The sequence below is a fragment of the Pantherophis guttatus genome, chromosome 8 (genome assembly GCF_059756535.1).
Source record: "Pantherophis guttatus breed Tessera chromosome 8, ASM5975653v1, whole genome shotgun sequence".
Classification (NCBI taxonomy): domain Eukaryota; kingdom Metazoa; phylum Chordata; class Lepidosauria; order Squamata; family Colubridae; genus Pantherophis; species Pantherophis guttatus.
The window spans coordinates 13,004,543-13,021,763 of NC_142070.1; the positions used below are offsets into that span (position 1 = coordinate 13,004,543).

Consider the following 17,221-nt stretch of genomic DNA (forward strand, 5'->3'; position numbering starts at 1 on the left):
AGGGCCGGATTTAGATGAAAAGAGGCCCTAGGCTATTCCACTTATGAGGCCCTTTCACCAGTGGTGGGATTCAATTTTTTTAACAACAGGTTCTGTGGGCGTGGCTTAGTTGGGGGTGTGGCTTGGCAATCATGTGACTGTGTAGGCGTGGGTAGCTTGTCATGTGACCGGGTGGGCGTGGCTATGTGCATAGGGACTACTCAGAGGGCTGAAAAAAGTCATTTCTGACTGAGCCTCGCACTTTTGACTGGTCCTCACACTTATGACCATCCTTACATTTATGCCCGTGCAGCTTTCTTAACAACCATGTCACTCATTTCACAACTGCTTCTCTTCACCATGGTGACAAGATAGGGCAAAAACATAAAATGTGAGGACAGTCGTAAGTTCGAGGACTGGTCAAAAGTGTGAGGACCAGTCAAAAATAACTTTTTCAGCCCTCTGAGTAGTCCATATGCACAAAAGGACTACCCAGAGGGCTGAAAAAAGTGATTTCTGACAGGTCCTCGCACTTTTGACCAGTCTTCGCACTTATGACTGGTCATCATTTATGCCCATTGTACCATTCTTAACAACCATGTCACTCATTTCACAACTGCTTCTCTTCACCATGGTGACAAGATAGGACAAAAACGTAAAATGTGAGGACAGTCGTAAGTTCGAGGACTGGTCAAAAGTGCGAGGACCAGTAAAAAATAACTTTTTCAGCCCTCTGAGTAGTCCATATGCATAAAAGGATACAGCAATAGAGAGGGATGAAGGAAGGGAAGGGAAATTAGAGTAGGAGGGAGAGTAAGAGAGGGAGGAAGAGAGGAGGAGAAGGAGAAAGGAAGAGGAAGTAGGGAGGAGAAGAGGGGGAGGAAGAGAAAGTAAGAAGGAAAGAAAAGAGAGAGGTGGTAGGTTTGAGGAGAAAGATTGCTGTACAATAAAAAAGATGAAAGGGAAGAAAGCCAACCCCAAACAAATATAAAGATATTAAGATAAAGAATGAATGGTTAAACTTTAAAGAATAAAAGAGAACAAATATGAATAAATAACAATAATTAGAAACACACATACAAACATACAATGTATTTTCTTTGAACAGAGTATTTGGCCGGTTCACAAATTTAAACAGTGTTTAGTCATTTCAATTAAATTTACAATTTCTATATTTCCTTTTTGCCATATTTATTCCTCATCTATTTTTGTAAAAAACCAATATTACCCTTCATCCTCATCTCTAATCTTAATCAAATTCAATTTTTCCCTTCTATTCTATATTATACCCCTTCCCATTGTCATCTATTTTTATATCCATCCTCACATTGGTTAATTATGTAATATTAGTTGTTTAATATAAATTCAACATTTTAATATAAATCAATTAGTTATATAACTACCTTTTTTGTATATTAATCAATATGAACATGAATATTCCAATTATTTCCATGCAATCCAATTTCTTACAAATCAATTAATTATATTTACCAATAATAATAAACCAAATAATTTCCCCCATATATTCCTCCAAACCACAACTTAACCATTTCTGCTTTCAGAAATATACAATTAATAGTATCTCAATTATTACCATTCCCTAGTTAAATAGAGCTTTTTTTCTTTTGTGTTTTAAAATCCTGAAGTCTCCTCTTTTTCCCTAAATTTCCCATTGTTTGCACCTACCTTTTTTGGTGAGGAAAAAGAAAAGAATTCTGCCTGCCTAATTTTCCAACCTTGCAGCAAGAGCAAAGCAGTTTCAGTTTCGTTTCTCAGCATAGGTAGGGGAAAAAAAATCAGCACTCTTTGCACGGAAGCAGAAGAGCCTTGAGCAAAACAGCTGAGACAAATCAGCTGAGAGCTGGGAGGCCAATTAGCCTATGCTGAAGCTCCCTGGGCCAATAAAATTACAAAAAAAACACCGAACCATTTGTTAAATTGCTGGCTTGCCCCGCCCCTCGCCCACCACTATTTATTGGCAATAAATAGTGGTGCGGAGGGGCGGGGCAAGCCAGCAATTTAACAAAGGGTTCAGCTGCACCACTGGCTCTAGGGCGGCCCTTTGAAGCCCCGCGGCAAGAATTTGAAGTTTTTTTTTCCTCTAGCCATCGGAGGCAGCAATAGATGGGGAGTGGGCGGGGTAAGCGAACGGCCGGCGATCCAACAGAGCAGAGAGTGAGGGTGAGTGAAGGCGTGGAAGCTGCTTTCTCCATCCTGCTCTCTTGCGTCTGGAGCCGGTGGGGAACCACGTGGCAGCCCACGTGGATCCCAGGCAGCGGAACACAGGCTAGGGAAGGGGTGGACAATTGTGGCTCTTTTACAACCTGTGGCCTTCAACTCCCAGAATTCCTCAGACAGCCAAGCTGCATCAGGAATTCTGGAAGTTGAAGTCCACAGGTTGTAAAAGAGCCACAATTGCCTACCCCTGGCTACGGTAGGCTGGCGCTGCGCGGGTGGGAGGCGAGGGGTGGGCGAGCCAGCAATTTAACAAAGGGCTCAGCCGAACCCCCTAAAACCCCCAGAATCCCACCACTGTGTAGGCCCCTCTTGATCTTGAGGCCCTAGGCTGAAGCCTAGTTAGCCTATAGGAAAATCCGGCCCTGAACATGGTATAGTGGTTAAAGTACCAGGCTAGAAACTGGGAGACCCATGTTTCTAGTCCTGCCACAGACACAAAGCCAGCTGGCTGAACGTGGGCCGGTCGCTCTCTCTCAGCCCTAGGAAGAAAGCAAGGGCAGAACATTTCTGAAACCTTGGCAAGAAAACTGCAGGGAACTTGTCCAATCACTTTCCAGGAATCACTGCTTACTTGAAAAGTAAAAGCATGGAAAATGTTTGTGGGGGAGCAGATAATAAATTTATTATATCTACTAAAAGTTTACAAAGCAGTGGGCAGGCTGCCAAGTTCAAGGGCTTTTCCAGAGAATTTCTACAAAATAGAAAATATCTCTAGTAGCCTGAGAAGATCCAAATAGCTGTCAGGAACACATTTGAAAATAATATTGTATCGGAATGGATCCTTTCCTAACAATCGTCTGATTTTTATGAAACAGCTGGCCTTGCGCCTAGTCAACTTCCTTAGTTCCATTTAATGAAAAGAAGGACCAGGGGTGACATGATAGCAGTATTCCGATATCTCCGATATCTCTGATATCTATTCTCCAAAGCACCTGAGGGCAGGACAAGAAGCTATGGGTGGAAACTAATCAAGGAGAGAAGCAACTTAGAACTAAGGAGAAATTTCCTGACAGTTAGAACAATTACTCAGTGGAACAACTTGCCTCCAGAAGTTGTGAATGGTCCAACACTGGAAGTTTTTAAGAAGAGATTGGACAACCATTTGTCTGAAATGCTATAGGGTTTCCTGCCTAAGCAGTGGGTTGGACTAGAAGACCTCCAAGGTCCCTTCCAACTCTGTTATTCTATTCTTTTTTTAAAAAAAAATTAAATTGGTTTTCTATTAAATACACTTCTTAGTGCTTAATAAACATTGTATTGTCTGAGTATTTAATTTGCTTAACAATACAAATTTACATTCTTAATCTCCACCCCTTTTTTCCAATCATTGGTAAAATAGATTCCATGTTTGATAATATTCTACATCTTCTTTCTGTTTAATTTTCAATGTCAATCTATCCATTTTTGCACAATCTAGTATCTTTCTGTTCTGTTCTGTTCTGTTCTGTTCTGTTCATTATTTTCTTCTTTTCCAAGAGGGGGGAGTGTTTTACATGCTATCTGTTTTCTTTCCCTCTTTAGCTTTTCTACTAGCTGTTTATCACTTATACAGGTAGTCCTTGACTTATAACCATTTGTTTAGTGACCATTTGAAGTTACAAGGGCACTGAAAAAAGTGACTTAGGATTGTTTTTCATGCAACCATTGCAGCTTCCACATGATCGTGCGATCAAAATTTGGATGCTTGGCAAATGGTCCACATTTATGACAGTTGCAGTGTTTCAGGATCATATGATCCCTTATTGCGACCCTCTAACCAGCAAAGCCAGATTCACTTAACAGCTGTGTCTCTATCTTAACAACTGCAGTGATTCACTTAACAATGGTGGCAAGAAAGGTTGTAAAATGTCGTGGAACAACTTGCCTCCAGAAGTTGTGAAAGTTCCAACACTGGAAGTTTTTAAGAAGATGTTTGACTAACCATTTGTCTGAAATAGTGTAGGGTTTCCTGCCTAAATAGAGGATCACCAATCTTTCGGATCTCAGGGACCACTAAATTCATAACTTTAAATCCCGCGGACCACTAATTTGAATTAGTGACGGGATGGGGTCCTTCAGGCACTTAGAGTGGCTGCTTATTAGCAAAGAGAAGTGCCCGGGGTCAACCCTAGCTTTGCTGTCCATTGCAGCTAGGAATCTCAAATACAAGCAAGAATGAATGTTTGTTTTGTAGCCAGCCCGGGCACTAGATCACCCCCCGCACCCCTCTGCAAACTCTGTCTCTCGAGGAGCCCAGCAGAAGTTTCATGCACCACTCACTGAAGCACCTGGACTCCCAAGGAGGGAAGGAGGGAGGGGCTGGAACTACTAAACAGGCAGCCAAGCTAAATGCCTGAAGGACCCTATCCCATCAGCAAGTGGGATTAATTAATTAATCCGGCCCAGGGGCCATAGTTTGAGGATCCCTGATTTAGTGCAATATAAAAAATGCAAAAATGCAAAGATTTTTCTGTGGACCACCAAAAATTTTTCACAGGCCACCAGTGGTCCACGGACCACCAGTTGGTGAGCGCTGGACTAGAAAACCTCCAAGGTCCCTTCCAATTCTGTTATTCTATTCGATTCTAAAATGGGGCAAAACTCACTTAACAACTGTCTCACTTAGCAACAGAAATTTTAGGTTCAGTTGTGGTCGTAAGACTTCCTATACTGAGAACCTTAGATCCTTGATACATTGGTGGTAAGAGTTTAGTATTTTTAATTATTTGTTTTCAGCTCAAACCACCAAGTTGCTGTGGAAATAAACTGTTCGTTTATCTTTCTTTAAAAAAGAAAGAAAGACTTTTGAGAAGGCGACGATGTCTTGTGCGCATTTCAGTTGCCATGAGCAACTACGGTGCAATTGAACGAGAGAGATTGAAGCTTCGTAGGTGATTAATACTGTACATGATTGATGGTGAAAGCAGAAGTCAAAACAATGCGTTGAGAATATTTTAAAAATCAGTAACTGTTAATTAATGTTGAGCAACGTTGTAATGTAAGTGTAATAGCTGACACTTAATTGTAAGCTTTAATGATTTATTAGACTGGCTGTCTAATTTTATCCTCAGAGCCAATGATAGCTATGCATACGGGGTATTTATCAGAGAGATAGTTCTTAAGTGTTGTTTCCTCATATTGCCCACAAAACTGGGAATAGGCGAAAGTGTATTTCTCTTTTGCTTCGTTTTGCCTTTTCCCAAATGCAAGCCACTCTGGATTTCATATTTGTCCCAGAGTGGGTATATTTTGGTTATAAACCATATCACAACATCCTAAAGACGGCAAATTTCACACACACTGCTCAGCTTTGCCTTACATATAGAACCGGGAACCTAAATTTGTATAAAATGTTGCACAAACCGAAGGACTACATTGAGATGTCAGGCTAAGCCATAAATTAGTTTATTTGATTTTGGCTTACTGGTAGTCCTCAACTTATGACTGGTCACTTAGTGACCGTTCAAAGTTCCAATGGAGGTCCACCCCCCAAAAGGTACTTACACTCCAGTTCTGAAGTTCCAATAGTGGTCCCAGCCCCCCTGCCCCCCCACAGTCAATGACTACATTTCGGGCATTCAGCAACTGACCTACACTTACGGCAGTTTGCAGCATTGGTGTTCTGCCCCAGCTACGGACCCCAAAGAATACAGCACACACAAAGTTTGTACAAAACTTAATTTACTAAAATAACTCAGTCTTTTTCAGAACAAAGGCTGTTAATAAACTTTCTTAACAGCCTACAAGAAACCAAAGATAAAGTAATCACAATCTTACTAAGGTTGGCAGAAAGCCCAGAAGCAATTTTGCAGAGAATCCAGACGCGAAGTAGAGTGAACTAAAGTTGTTCCCTACAACTTGCTTCAGTCGGCGTTCCTCCTTAAATAGGCTAAGGGAGTGGCCAATTAGCCCCAAACCTTACTCTTGAGGAGACCTCCACCTGAGGAGCCACTCCTGCCTTTTGGCCGCTCTGCGCGCCCGTGCATCGAGAAGAGGCTCCTCCTCTTCCTCCTCTTCACTTAAAGGAGCTTCTGGAGGTTCTGAAGGCCCTGGCTGAATCCCTGCCTCTGGCACCACATCTTCTCCAGCCTCCTCATTGTCTGACTCGAGTGCCAGCTGCACAGGCTGCTGGCACAGCACCACACCAGCCTCCTCGCTGTCAGAATCAGCTACAATCCGCACAGGCTGCTGACGGGCCACAACAATTGGTCACATGACTGATTTACACCATTTTTGCTAAAAAATGGCATTTATGTCTGGTGTTCAGCAAAAATCCTCCATAACACAAAATGGGTTCACTTAAGGACTGTGGCTTCGCTTAACAACCAGAGCATTTGCTTTACGTCTACCACTTGAAATATCATAAAATTGGATTGGTCACATGGGTAAATGATTTAGGACCATCATGACTTATGACCAGTGGTGAAATCCAAATTTTTTTACTACCGGTTGTGTGGGTGTGGCTTGGTGGGCATGGTGTGGCTTGGTGGGCGTGGTAGGGGAAGGATACTGCAAAATCTCCATTCCCTCCCCATTCCAGGAGAAGGATACTGTAAAATCTCCATTCCCGCCCCCACTCTAGGGCCAGCCAGAGGTGGTATTTGCCGGTTCTCAGAACTGCTCAAAATTTCTGCTACCGGTTCTCCAGAACATGTCAGAACCTGCTGGATTTCACCCCTGCTTATGACCATAATAGATAGCCTCCGTTACAGTCGTAAGTCAATGGCACCTGCATTGGTGAGATGGGAGGCATAGAAGCTTAATAATAAAACAAATAAAGTTGTGTAAACCTAGCTGTTGTACTTCGCAAACAAATATTTATGGCGTAAGACACAGTGACAAAGTGGATGCCAGTACCTCTTTCAGGCTCCTGGGAGCTCCAAGGGTGATACAGGCAAAAATATTGTCCTAATGTTTGGGAGATTGGGGAGGATTTTAAAAGGTAGAGGCTGAAGGCATTCCTTGCACCAGGGGTGTCAAACTGGATTTCTTTGAAGACTGGATCAGTATTGTAGTTCTTCTCCATGGGCTGGCAAGAGGAGGGGGGCAGGGAGTGAGGGGAGAGATGGGACAGACACCTCCTGCAGCACCCTGCCAGCCAAAACGGTGCATGGGAGGACCGCATGCAGCCCTCTCTGCCCCTGTTTTGGCCTCCATGGCCTCCTGCAGCACTTTGCCGGCCAAAACAGGGAGCATGGAGGCCCTGTGAGGCCCCCGTGTGGCCTGTTTTTGGCCTTCCCGCCCTCTAGCAGCACTCTGCTGGCTAAAAATGGGCCGCATGGAGGCCCCCACCCATTTTTGCCAGTAGAGGCACCGAGGATTGGACCTTTGATATTTCCAGGCTGGCCCGGTGGGCCAGATTTAAGCACCCCGTAGGCCAGATGTGGCCCGCGGGCCTTGAGTTTGACACCCCTGACTTAGACTATGGTTGTTAAATCAGAACTATTGTTGGTCTTAGTAACATCCACTTTTTGACTGAGGTCCGTGACATGCCATGCAAAGTCCAATTCAATCTTTTAGTCCCCAGAGACTGCACATTCATGAGGGTTTAATTGTCATCTATTCAGCCAACTAGTTAAGCTATCCATTGCTTTGTAGACTTTGTTTCGTGGCTCCATCAACACCACATTTGCCTATCTTCTTCTGGTTCAGTTGTGGTCTCACTGGTAAACATTTTTTTTTAAATCAAATTTATATGCCACCCTTCTCCCGTAGGACTCGGGGCAGCTCACAGAATAAAAACAACATAACAATAAAATAGTGCTAAAACAAACCAATTTAAAATCCCCAGACAATTAAAACTTTGCAGCAGATCAGGGAATTTGCTGAAAAAGCCATGTCTTCAGGTCGGCGTGGAAAGTGCGAAGGTCGGGGGCCGTGCAGAGCCCGGTGGGTAACCCATTCCAGAGGGTCGGTGCGACCACAGAGAACGCCCTCATCCTGGGGGTCGCCGGCCAACATTGTCTGGCTGCTGGCACCCGGAGGAGGACAGTCCTATGTGAGCGTACTGGGCTCACTAGTTCTTATCCAAATACTTCATGCTGTAAATCCACCCCCACCTTCCCCACACACATCAGTAGTGGGTTTCAATTCCAGCCGCTACAGGTTCACTCATGGGCATGTGCAGAGATGTCCGGGTGGGTGGGCAGAGCCTCCCACCGCCACGCTACCAGTTTGCCCGATCCAGGACGAACAGGTAGCGACCCACCACTGCCCCCCACACCCCACACACACCTACCTCAATTCAGATTCCATTCCAGACAGATACATTTATTTTAAAGATTAGAACTGAGTGGCAGTGTGTAAAATTTTGTGAAATCTGAAAATAAAGACAGCTCGTGCTGATAATGGAAGATAAAATAATTAGAAGGGACAAGATAAGATAAATGGATTAAAAAAACAACAAGAAGTCTCTCGTTTTGTTTCAAATCCACCTCAATAAATAAATAAATAAAAATTCAGGCCTGCAACTGTAATATTGTAATGCTGAAGATTGAAGAAATCTAGCTTTACTAAGCCAGATATAAGAGAGAGAAGTGAATTTTTTTTGCTCCTCATTTTAACTGATCTTCTTGATTTCCCCCCCCCCCCCTCCAATTTCTCTCCGGTTTTTAAACAGTTCTCCATTAAAGATGCATATAAAAACGTGTTCATAAAAGGAAATGCACACACAAAAAGACATCCATAGGATGAGTAAAGGGTATGTAAGGAAAATGCACCTGCCAATTTCCCTTACAGTATGTGTGTGTGTGTGTGTGTGTGTGTGTGTGTGTTAAAGAAAATTGAAAATAACAATCGTGTGAACGTTCACATTAATATGAAAAATTCTAAACTGTCCTAGAAACAAAAGAATTGTCTGCTTCAAAAAGCATCCAGAAAGTAATAGGATAAATTCATCCATGGCAGCTGCCCAGCCTGTTCAATTAATCTTAGTTACTATCTTAAGGCATAAAGATAGGCATAACCATCACTGATCTGCCACTCTATTCGATGATGCTGTTATGGAATGAAGGGAAGGGAAGGGGAGGGGAGAGGAGAGGTGGGGAGGAGAGGAGAGGAGAGGAGAGGAAAGGAAAGGAAAGGGAAGGGAAGGGAAGGAAAGGAAAGGAAAGGAAAGGAAAGGAAAGGAAAGGAAAGGAAAGGAAAGGGAAGGGAAGGGAAGGGAAGGGAAGGGAAGGAGAAGGAGAAGGGGTGGAGAGGAGAGAAGAGAAGAGAAGAGAAGAGAAGGAAGGGGAGGAGAGGGGAGGGGAGGGGAGGAAAGGGAAGAGGAGGGGAGAGGAGGAAAGGGAAGGAAAGGAAAGGAAGGAGAAGGGGAGGAGAAGAGAAGAGAGGGAAGGAGAGGGGAGGGGAGGAAAGGGGAGGGGAGAAAAGGAAAGGAAAGGAAAGGAAAGGAAAGGAAAGGAAAGGAAAGAAGGAAAGGAAAATGCATACTTATGTCTGTAATAAAAAAAAATCTGGGGTAGGAGAAAGATAAGGAATTGAGTAATTGGATACTTGGGGTATCAAGGCAGAGAAATATTTCATCCCCTCGATGCTGGTTCTATTGCCTCGCTGTGCAATGTTTGCTGGAGAAAATACGTCTATTAATGATGTCAAAATGAAAATCTATACTCTGCAAGCCCCAGGCCTGCAGATGGCAGAGAAAACAGAAGTCCCCGATCGATCATCAGCAAACAAGATGGAGCCTCAGCTTCAGTTTCAGCTGTATTTATAGAGAAACCTAACCACTGCATAGTTCTACTAAATGTCGACTTTAAATATTAAACTATTTCTTCATGCATTCCTGAAAGAGCCCCCCGCCCCTCTCCCCATTTCTGTCCGAGACTGTGCACAGAGCTAATAACCATGAATCATAATTTGATCTCCTTAACTCCAATGGAGATTTTTGTCAACTCTGGAAATCAAAACTAGGATGGAGGACTGGTTGTAGAAGGGGATTATTGGCTGGATGTAATTTGTACACTAAAGTTTCGGTTACACTCGTTGAAGAGTTATACTTAAGAGGGCAAGCCATGATTCCCCCCTCCCCCCCATGGATAAAACAATGAGCCAGGCTAGTGTGTCTTGCAAAAAAAAAAAAAAAAACTGGTTAAACATGAACTGTGAATCGAGACAGCAAATAGGGTTCAAGCCAAATCAATTTCATTGTAAATTGCATTTGCTTTTTATTAGTGGTGTATCACTGACAATACTTTTAGTGGGTTAGGGGGCTTCTGGCAGCCTTGGGGTTTTTTTTTCAGGTTGGGGGGAAAGATGTCATCAAGATTTTGCACCTGGCCACTCTGTAGTTTTGTTGCTAAAGTTGTTTCAGTTTGCCTGTCTTGTTTCTTTCTGGGCTGAATCCACTGCTATGGCATCCACCTGCCATTTTATCTGAGGTGGATTTTGATCTGCAGAATACTATGAAATAACACTCAGCAATAGCACTTAGACTTATAGACCGCTTCACACTGCTTTACAGCCCTCTCTAAGTGGTTTTACAGAGTCAGCCTATTGCCCTCAACAATCTGAATCCTCATTCTACCGACCTCGGAAGGATGGAAGGCCTGAAGGCCTTCTGAGTGAAAGCAGAGCCTGCGCCACCATGGCTCTTAAAGAAAATTACAGAATCACAGGGTTGGAAGGGACTTCAGAGTACTCTAATCCAATCCCCTGCTCAAGGCAGGAGATCTTATACCAGTGTTGGCGAACCTTTTTGGCACCGAGTGCCAAAACAGGAGCATGTGGGGGAGCACCAGAAACCAGAATAGCAGCTCTCTGGTGGGCACGTGTACGAGCGCCGGAAACTGGAAGAACAGTTCCCCGGCAGACAGGCACGCTCCAGTAAGGTAAACTTCTGGTTTCCGGAGTACACATGCGTGCCGGTTACCTGGTCTTCCGGTTTCTTGTGTGAGTGCGTGCGCAAAGACCAGCTGGCTGCCATGCATGCGCATGCCAGAAACCAGAAGCTTCCCAGAGCTCCAGGGAGCTGCTCTTCCGGTTTCTGGCACTTCCGTGTGTGCAAAGACCAGCTTACCAGCAGAACCCAGAAGAGCAACAGGCAACGGCTGGTGTGCCTGGAGAGATGGCTCTGTATGCCACTTCTGGCATGCATGCCATAGGTTCACCATCACGGTCTTATATCATCCTGGTCAAATCCAGGATCCAATTTATTATCAATTTATTTTTGTGATGGAGAACCCACAATTCTGAGTGGCAAAATATTCTATTGATTAATTGTTCTCACTGTCAGAACATTTCTCCTTACTTCTAGGTTGTATCTCTCTCAGTGCTTTCTGGAATGACCTCTATCACCTCCCAATTCTTACCTGGAGGAAGCACGACAATCTGTATCCAGAAGGTTGTTGCCTTTAAGAGAGAATGATGCCAGCAGTCTTGAAAGAGGCCTTCCTGGATCTGGCAATTACTGTCCACTCTCCAACCTTCATAAGATTTTTGAGATAGGGAGAAAAGCTACAAAGTGCCTTCACAAGAGCTGATTATCTGATTCTTTTTATTAGAGGAAAGAGAAAATGTTCCTTGTTCTACCATAGTGAATGATCTTACTTGAGACCTGATTGGGGGAAGTGTATCCCTAATGATCCAACTCAACTGTTTTTTCCTTTTATCTAAACATTTCATCTTGTCCTTTCTCCTAATTTTAAGGGTACCATATTCTTACCTGGAAATCGTGTGATTGAGCATCCTTCCAGCGACGAAAACCCAGGAAAGTTCCTTTTTGAAGTGATTCCAGGTAAGTTTCTTTATTCACTGTGAATCTTTTATGGTGTTCACTGATAGTCTAATGTCTATGCAATGTTCATCCTTGTTTATAGATTGAAGAATATTAATAATTCAATTTTATATAAACAGGGAGTTCAGACATTTTTAGTAATGATAGTGTTACTGATAAACATAGTGGACTGGTTTCTTTAAAAAGTTTTTTTAAAACTTCAAAATTAAAAAGCAACTCTTTTTAAAGGTTACTATTTTGTTTGTGCATGTGTTTAGAACTGTGTACTCTGGTTTATATGACATTTTTTGTCAGTAATTAAATAGGAGAGACCTAATTTAGTGTAGACTTCTGAAATCTTGCCAAGAGAACTGCAAGGACTAATCTAGGCGGTCTCCAGGAATTAACACCGACTCAAAAGCACCAAATAAACACACAGATCACTTGAAAGGCTTGATGTGTTATTATTAGAGAATACCTTGAAGGAAGCTGTTGATCAATACGTAGTGATTTTTCAGGATTGGTGACCCTGAGAAGAAAGATAGATGAAAATGAATAAACTGAAACCAAGGATGGTGTAAAGCAGGGGTCCCCAACCCCCAGGTGTTGTGGCCCGCCAGCAGCCAGCAGAGCTGGCAGCAGATTTGGACAGTGAGGAAGTTGGAGAGGAACATGGGCCAGACCTGGAGTCTGGGGAAGGCTCGGATGAGGGCTCTGAATTGGAGGCAGAGAGGGGGTCAAGGCCATCTGGTAGTTCTTTGCTGCCTCTGGAGTCTCCGGAGTCTGACATCAGCGAGGCAGAAGAACAGCGGGAACCTGTTCCCAGTGTGCACTTGCGCAGAGCTGCCAGAAGACAGGAACAATTAAGAAAACAGGGTCGACTTGGGAGTAAGGATTGGAGATGACTGGCCCCTCCCATAAGACATAAAAGAGAAATAAACGGAATGTGAGCTTTTGCAGGAAACAATTAGTTCATCTGGTCGGTAAAAGCTTTGGGAAAGTTCTGTTTGACTCTGTGCTAACTTTGGTCTTGTCCTGCAATTAGCTCTCTGGCAGCATTCCAAGGGAGATAAGGTGGGTGTTTGTAAACACTTCCCTGAAAGACGGTTTGAGAAGCCTTTCGGACTGGGAATGACAATAATTCATAGCCATATGAATAAAAGAGGTTTGCCAGGACTAAGATTGTGCTGTATACTTTCTAAGGAAGCTAGGTCAGAACACCAGGCTGCAGCCCACTACCAGGCTGTGGCCTGTTTCAAACTGAGTTGCATAAGCAATGGGCATGTGTGCGCAAAGGTCCACTTGCACGAGCATTGGGGAAGCGTGCACGCATGAAGCTCCACTCACGTCAGCGGTGTGCCCTTCTGCTTGCACGTGACGCTCCTCTCATGCGAGCGGAAGGCTCTTATGGTTGTGCGTGAAGCTCCACTCATGTGAGCGGAGGGCACCTATGTGCATTCGTGCAAATGGAGTTTTGCACATGCACACGAGTGCCCTCCGTTCTAGGTAGCTTTCTCAGGGTCTATGGCAACAATCCACATTCACTTATTCCTTTACCAGAATCAAAGCCATGCCTCCTTCAACAAGAATTCAAATGTTTGCAAGGTACTAAGAATACCCATATACCTTATTTTTGTCCTACGCATGTCCCTGTGGCAGGACTGCATAGTGTGTGTCGCTTTGCACACTGCCAATTTGTAGAAAAGAGGATTTTCTCATTGTCTTTGGCAGATCTATTGGTCTAGAAGGAAAGCAGCATATAAAAATTGAAGGAACAAAAGAACAAAAAGACAGTAAAGAAATTGTTCCCATTCATCTCAATTAATGCAGGCTTTTTCTCATTTTTAATGCTCAGCAGGGAAATACAATTTTTCATATTCTGCTTCCTGTTCTGCGAAATCTTTTTGCTGTCCTTTGACAGTTACTAGGCCTTAGTTCCCCCCATGGCATCCAGCAATATAAATATGACTGCAGACAACTCCTTTGGTGCCCATAAGCTCTCTGACCTCCCCCCCACATCCAGACACAACTTTATTGTCAAGGATGCTTCCTGACCTCAAGTTAACCCAACAGAAAATTAGAACGAAAGGTGATTGGAGCCTTGAACTTTGTTTGATAGCAAGCTCACCTGACTGGGAAAAGGTCAACCACAAGCAGGAGTTATGTGCAGCATCTTTCAAGAGATGAGAGTCCAAGATTTGGTGGGTTGCATTCAGATAAATCAATGCTCTGTGCTTTGTTAGGTCCCTGCTACATCAATATTCACATTTTGCGAATAGATAAGAACCCTAACCATCATTTTTTTAAAAAAATTGATTTATATGCCGCCCTTCTCCAGAGACTCAGGGCGGCTTACAATGCGCTAAGCAATAGCCTTCATTCTTTTGTATATTTATACAAAGTCAGCTTATTGCCCCCACAACTGGGTCCTCAGTTTACCTACCTTAGAAAGGATGGAAGGCTGAGTCAACCTTGAGCCTTGGCGAGATTCGAACCTGCAGTAATTGCAGGCAGCTGGTCTTAATAACCAGCTTAATAACAGGGTGCCTTAGACCACTGTACTACCAAGGCTCTTTTTGCAAGACGATATACATTAGTGGTGCCCGCTAGCACAAAACATTGGGGATTCCTCTTCTAGGTCACGAGAAATTCATGTTCTATACAAAGTTACTACTAGTGGATCAGTCCAATGCAGATGGCCATCAGCAAGAGGATCAGCAACAAAACCTTGTTTGCAAAAAGTTAGCACTCACCTTGGGCAGAATATTATGAAGAAGGAAAGCAGATTTATTTTTTAATTTTTTTTATTTGCTAAGAATTGAGTTGGAAGAGATGGCTAAGGATATATGAATTTCTGACTTTCTGGAATCACTGTTTCTTAGGAGGAATGGGGCTACTAGGGCTAATTGGTCTGCAGATCATTTGGTTGACCATAAATGGTGTCACAGAGATGCAGAAAACTGGATTTCTTTGTTGCCTTCAGGTGGCCCTAGAAGGTCATCTTAGATCTGGTACTCTAGGATGCTTCAGTTGACGTTGCCTGATATGTCCTCATTGCAACATACAACTTACGGGAAACAATTCAGAAACTTCCAGGAATGGATGAAATGAGAAACCCAAAGGCACTTTTTTCAAGAGGCAACTGGACTTTCTGGTTTTTCTATGAAGACGTTTCACTTCTCATCCAAGAAGCATCTTTCAGAGCTGAAGAAGCTTCTTGGATGAAAAGAAAGTCCAGTTGCCTCTTGAAAAAGCACCTTTGGGACAACCATGACCTGGATGACTGAGAATCTCTATAGACATGAGAAAGTATTTTATCCATAGAGATGAGAAAGTATTTTAGTTCCGAGGTAGGGAGACAATTTGGCAAATATAGAAAATGCTGTATTTGTAACTTTTAATTCCTGTTTTGGTAGGACTGTTCTGCACCTTCTCTAGAAAATTAACATTTAGGGAGAATCCTGAAAAGGTGCAGTAGACAATCAACTGGTCTGTTTTAACCCATTTCCTGCCAATTGTTTTTGCAGTGGTATTGCTCCACCTGCTGGTAAGCATCCTAATACCTGTAGTTTCACCCCCATCTTAAAAAAAAAATCCTACTCCCACTGCATTGCAATTTTAAGCTAATTACAAGAGACGACCTCAATTGCCAGGCAATTATTTCACACACTTTTTGTTCATTGAGTTTAGCAAGATTTAGTCTCCTGTAATTAGGAATGCAGCCTTGGCCCCACTGAATTTATCAAGTGGGAATACAATTCTGACTTCTGTAACACTATTTGGCCGTTGTTTTGTTTATACGCAGCTCTTATCATCTTGGCAAATACTCATGCAACACATAATAATGCCGAGATTTTTCTCTCTCCAGATTTAAAAAGCAAGGCATTTGAGGCATGAAAATATTTTCGCAATGCAATATGGACCAGTGTGGGCTGATTTACAATGGAATCCATGGCTAAATGTTAATGGATGCGGCCGAAGGACAGAGAATTTAGTCAGAAGGGTTTGGTTATTGTTTTCCTGGAGAATAGATATAAACACTTGGCCTTATTCGACTTTCTCCACCCACATCTACGTTGGCATATAGATTACATAACTTTCTATGTGCAAGCTTTATTCCCAAGAATGTATGCTTTGAATTAGAGAGCAGGGGTGGGCTGCTGGGAGTTCGAAGGGGTTTGGGAGAACCTCTAGCTAATATTCTGTGCAGTTCAGAGAACCCCCAAATCCCATTTGTGGCTGGCCCTGCCCACCCCTCCCCTCCCAGGAGTCCCCATGCGGCCCGTTTTGGATGCAGGTAAGTGCAGGGTGCACATGGAGGCTCGGGGAGGGCGAAAAACAGGCTTACTGGAAGTTTGGGAAGGCCACCCAGAGGCTCGAAAGCTTCCGGAGCCCAGGGAGGGCAAAAATGCCCCCCCGTTGGTGCAGGAGGCTGACTAAGCCATGCCCACCATGGCCACACCCACCCAGCAACTGGGCAGAGAACCCCTTGCTAAAATTTTTGAAGCCCACCCCTGTTAGAGATGGAAACAATGCTTTTAATCATCTTTTCCTAAAGGATTGAAAACGGATACAAATGGTGTTATTAAAATGCTGAATGTGAATGGAGATTCTCAGTTGTTCAGGCCACAGTTGTCTCAAAGGTGCTTTTTTGTCCTTTAAGAAGAAGAAAAAAATTCCTTGAAGAAGAAGACATGTCGCTTCTCATCCAAGAAGCTTCATCAGTTCTGACTGAATTTGGGGGGGGGGAATGGAAGGATTAGTTCTTTTTGAAGAAAAAAACCCACACATTTGAGATATTAAAATGCTGGTTTATATTTTCTTCACTTTAATTGATTACATATCACTTTAGAAATCCAATGCATTGCAAACCAACACATTCACCAGTCATGCTTAGACATCACGTTTTGTTATGTAAACTTGAGGTAAACTGATTTACCCCAACTATGATGTACGTCATAGTGTGATGTGGGAACACAGAAATCACAGCTTACTCAGTAAACCACACTTAAACCAAACCATGACTTTGCACAAAACGTAAACACAGCCAGAGTGTGTGGGACTGTATGTACCACTTAATTTAGTTGTAGGTTCACTCTATTTAGTTCCTTGCTTTTTATTGAAATGCATCAATGCATCCATGAAATGGATCAAGCCAGTGATGGGATTCAAATAATTTAACAACCGTTTTGCCCAAGGTCAGGTTGGCTCTTGTGGGAGGCACGGCCCATCCCCGGCCTCCAGCTCCCGTCACACATGCAGGACAAGCATCCCATGACGGCCAACCTGACCCAATGTCAGGGTTCCAAGTAA

At 43.4% G+C, this 17,221-nt stretch overlaps 1 protein-coding gene across 3 annotated transcripts in view; it reads left to right on the forward strand.

Moving 5' to 3' along the window:
* ARHGAP24 (Rho GTPase activating protein 24) overlaps positions 1–17,221 on the forward strand; it is a 473,398-nt gene that overhangs the window by 176,319 nt on the left and 279,858 nt on the right. For all 3 annotated transcript variants that reach the window (XM_060686979.2, XM_060686980.2, XM_060686978.2), the window contains exon 3: positions 11,842–11,929. In XM_060686979.2, the coding sequence (XP_060542962.1) occupies positions 11,842–11,929 (88 nt within the window). The remainder of the gene's footprint in view (positions 1–11,841; positions 11,930–17,221) is intronic.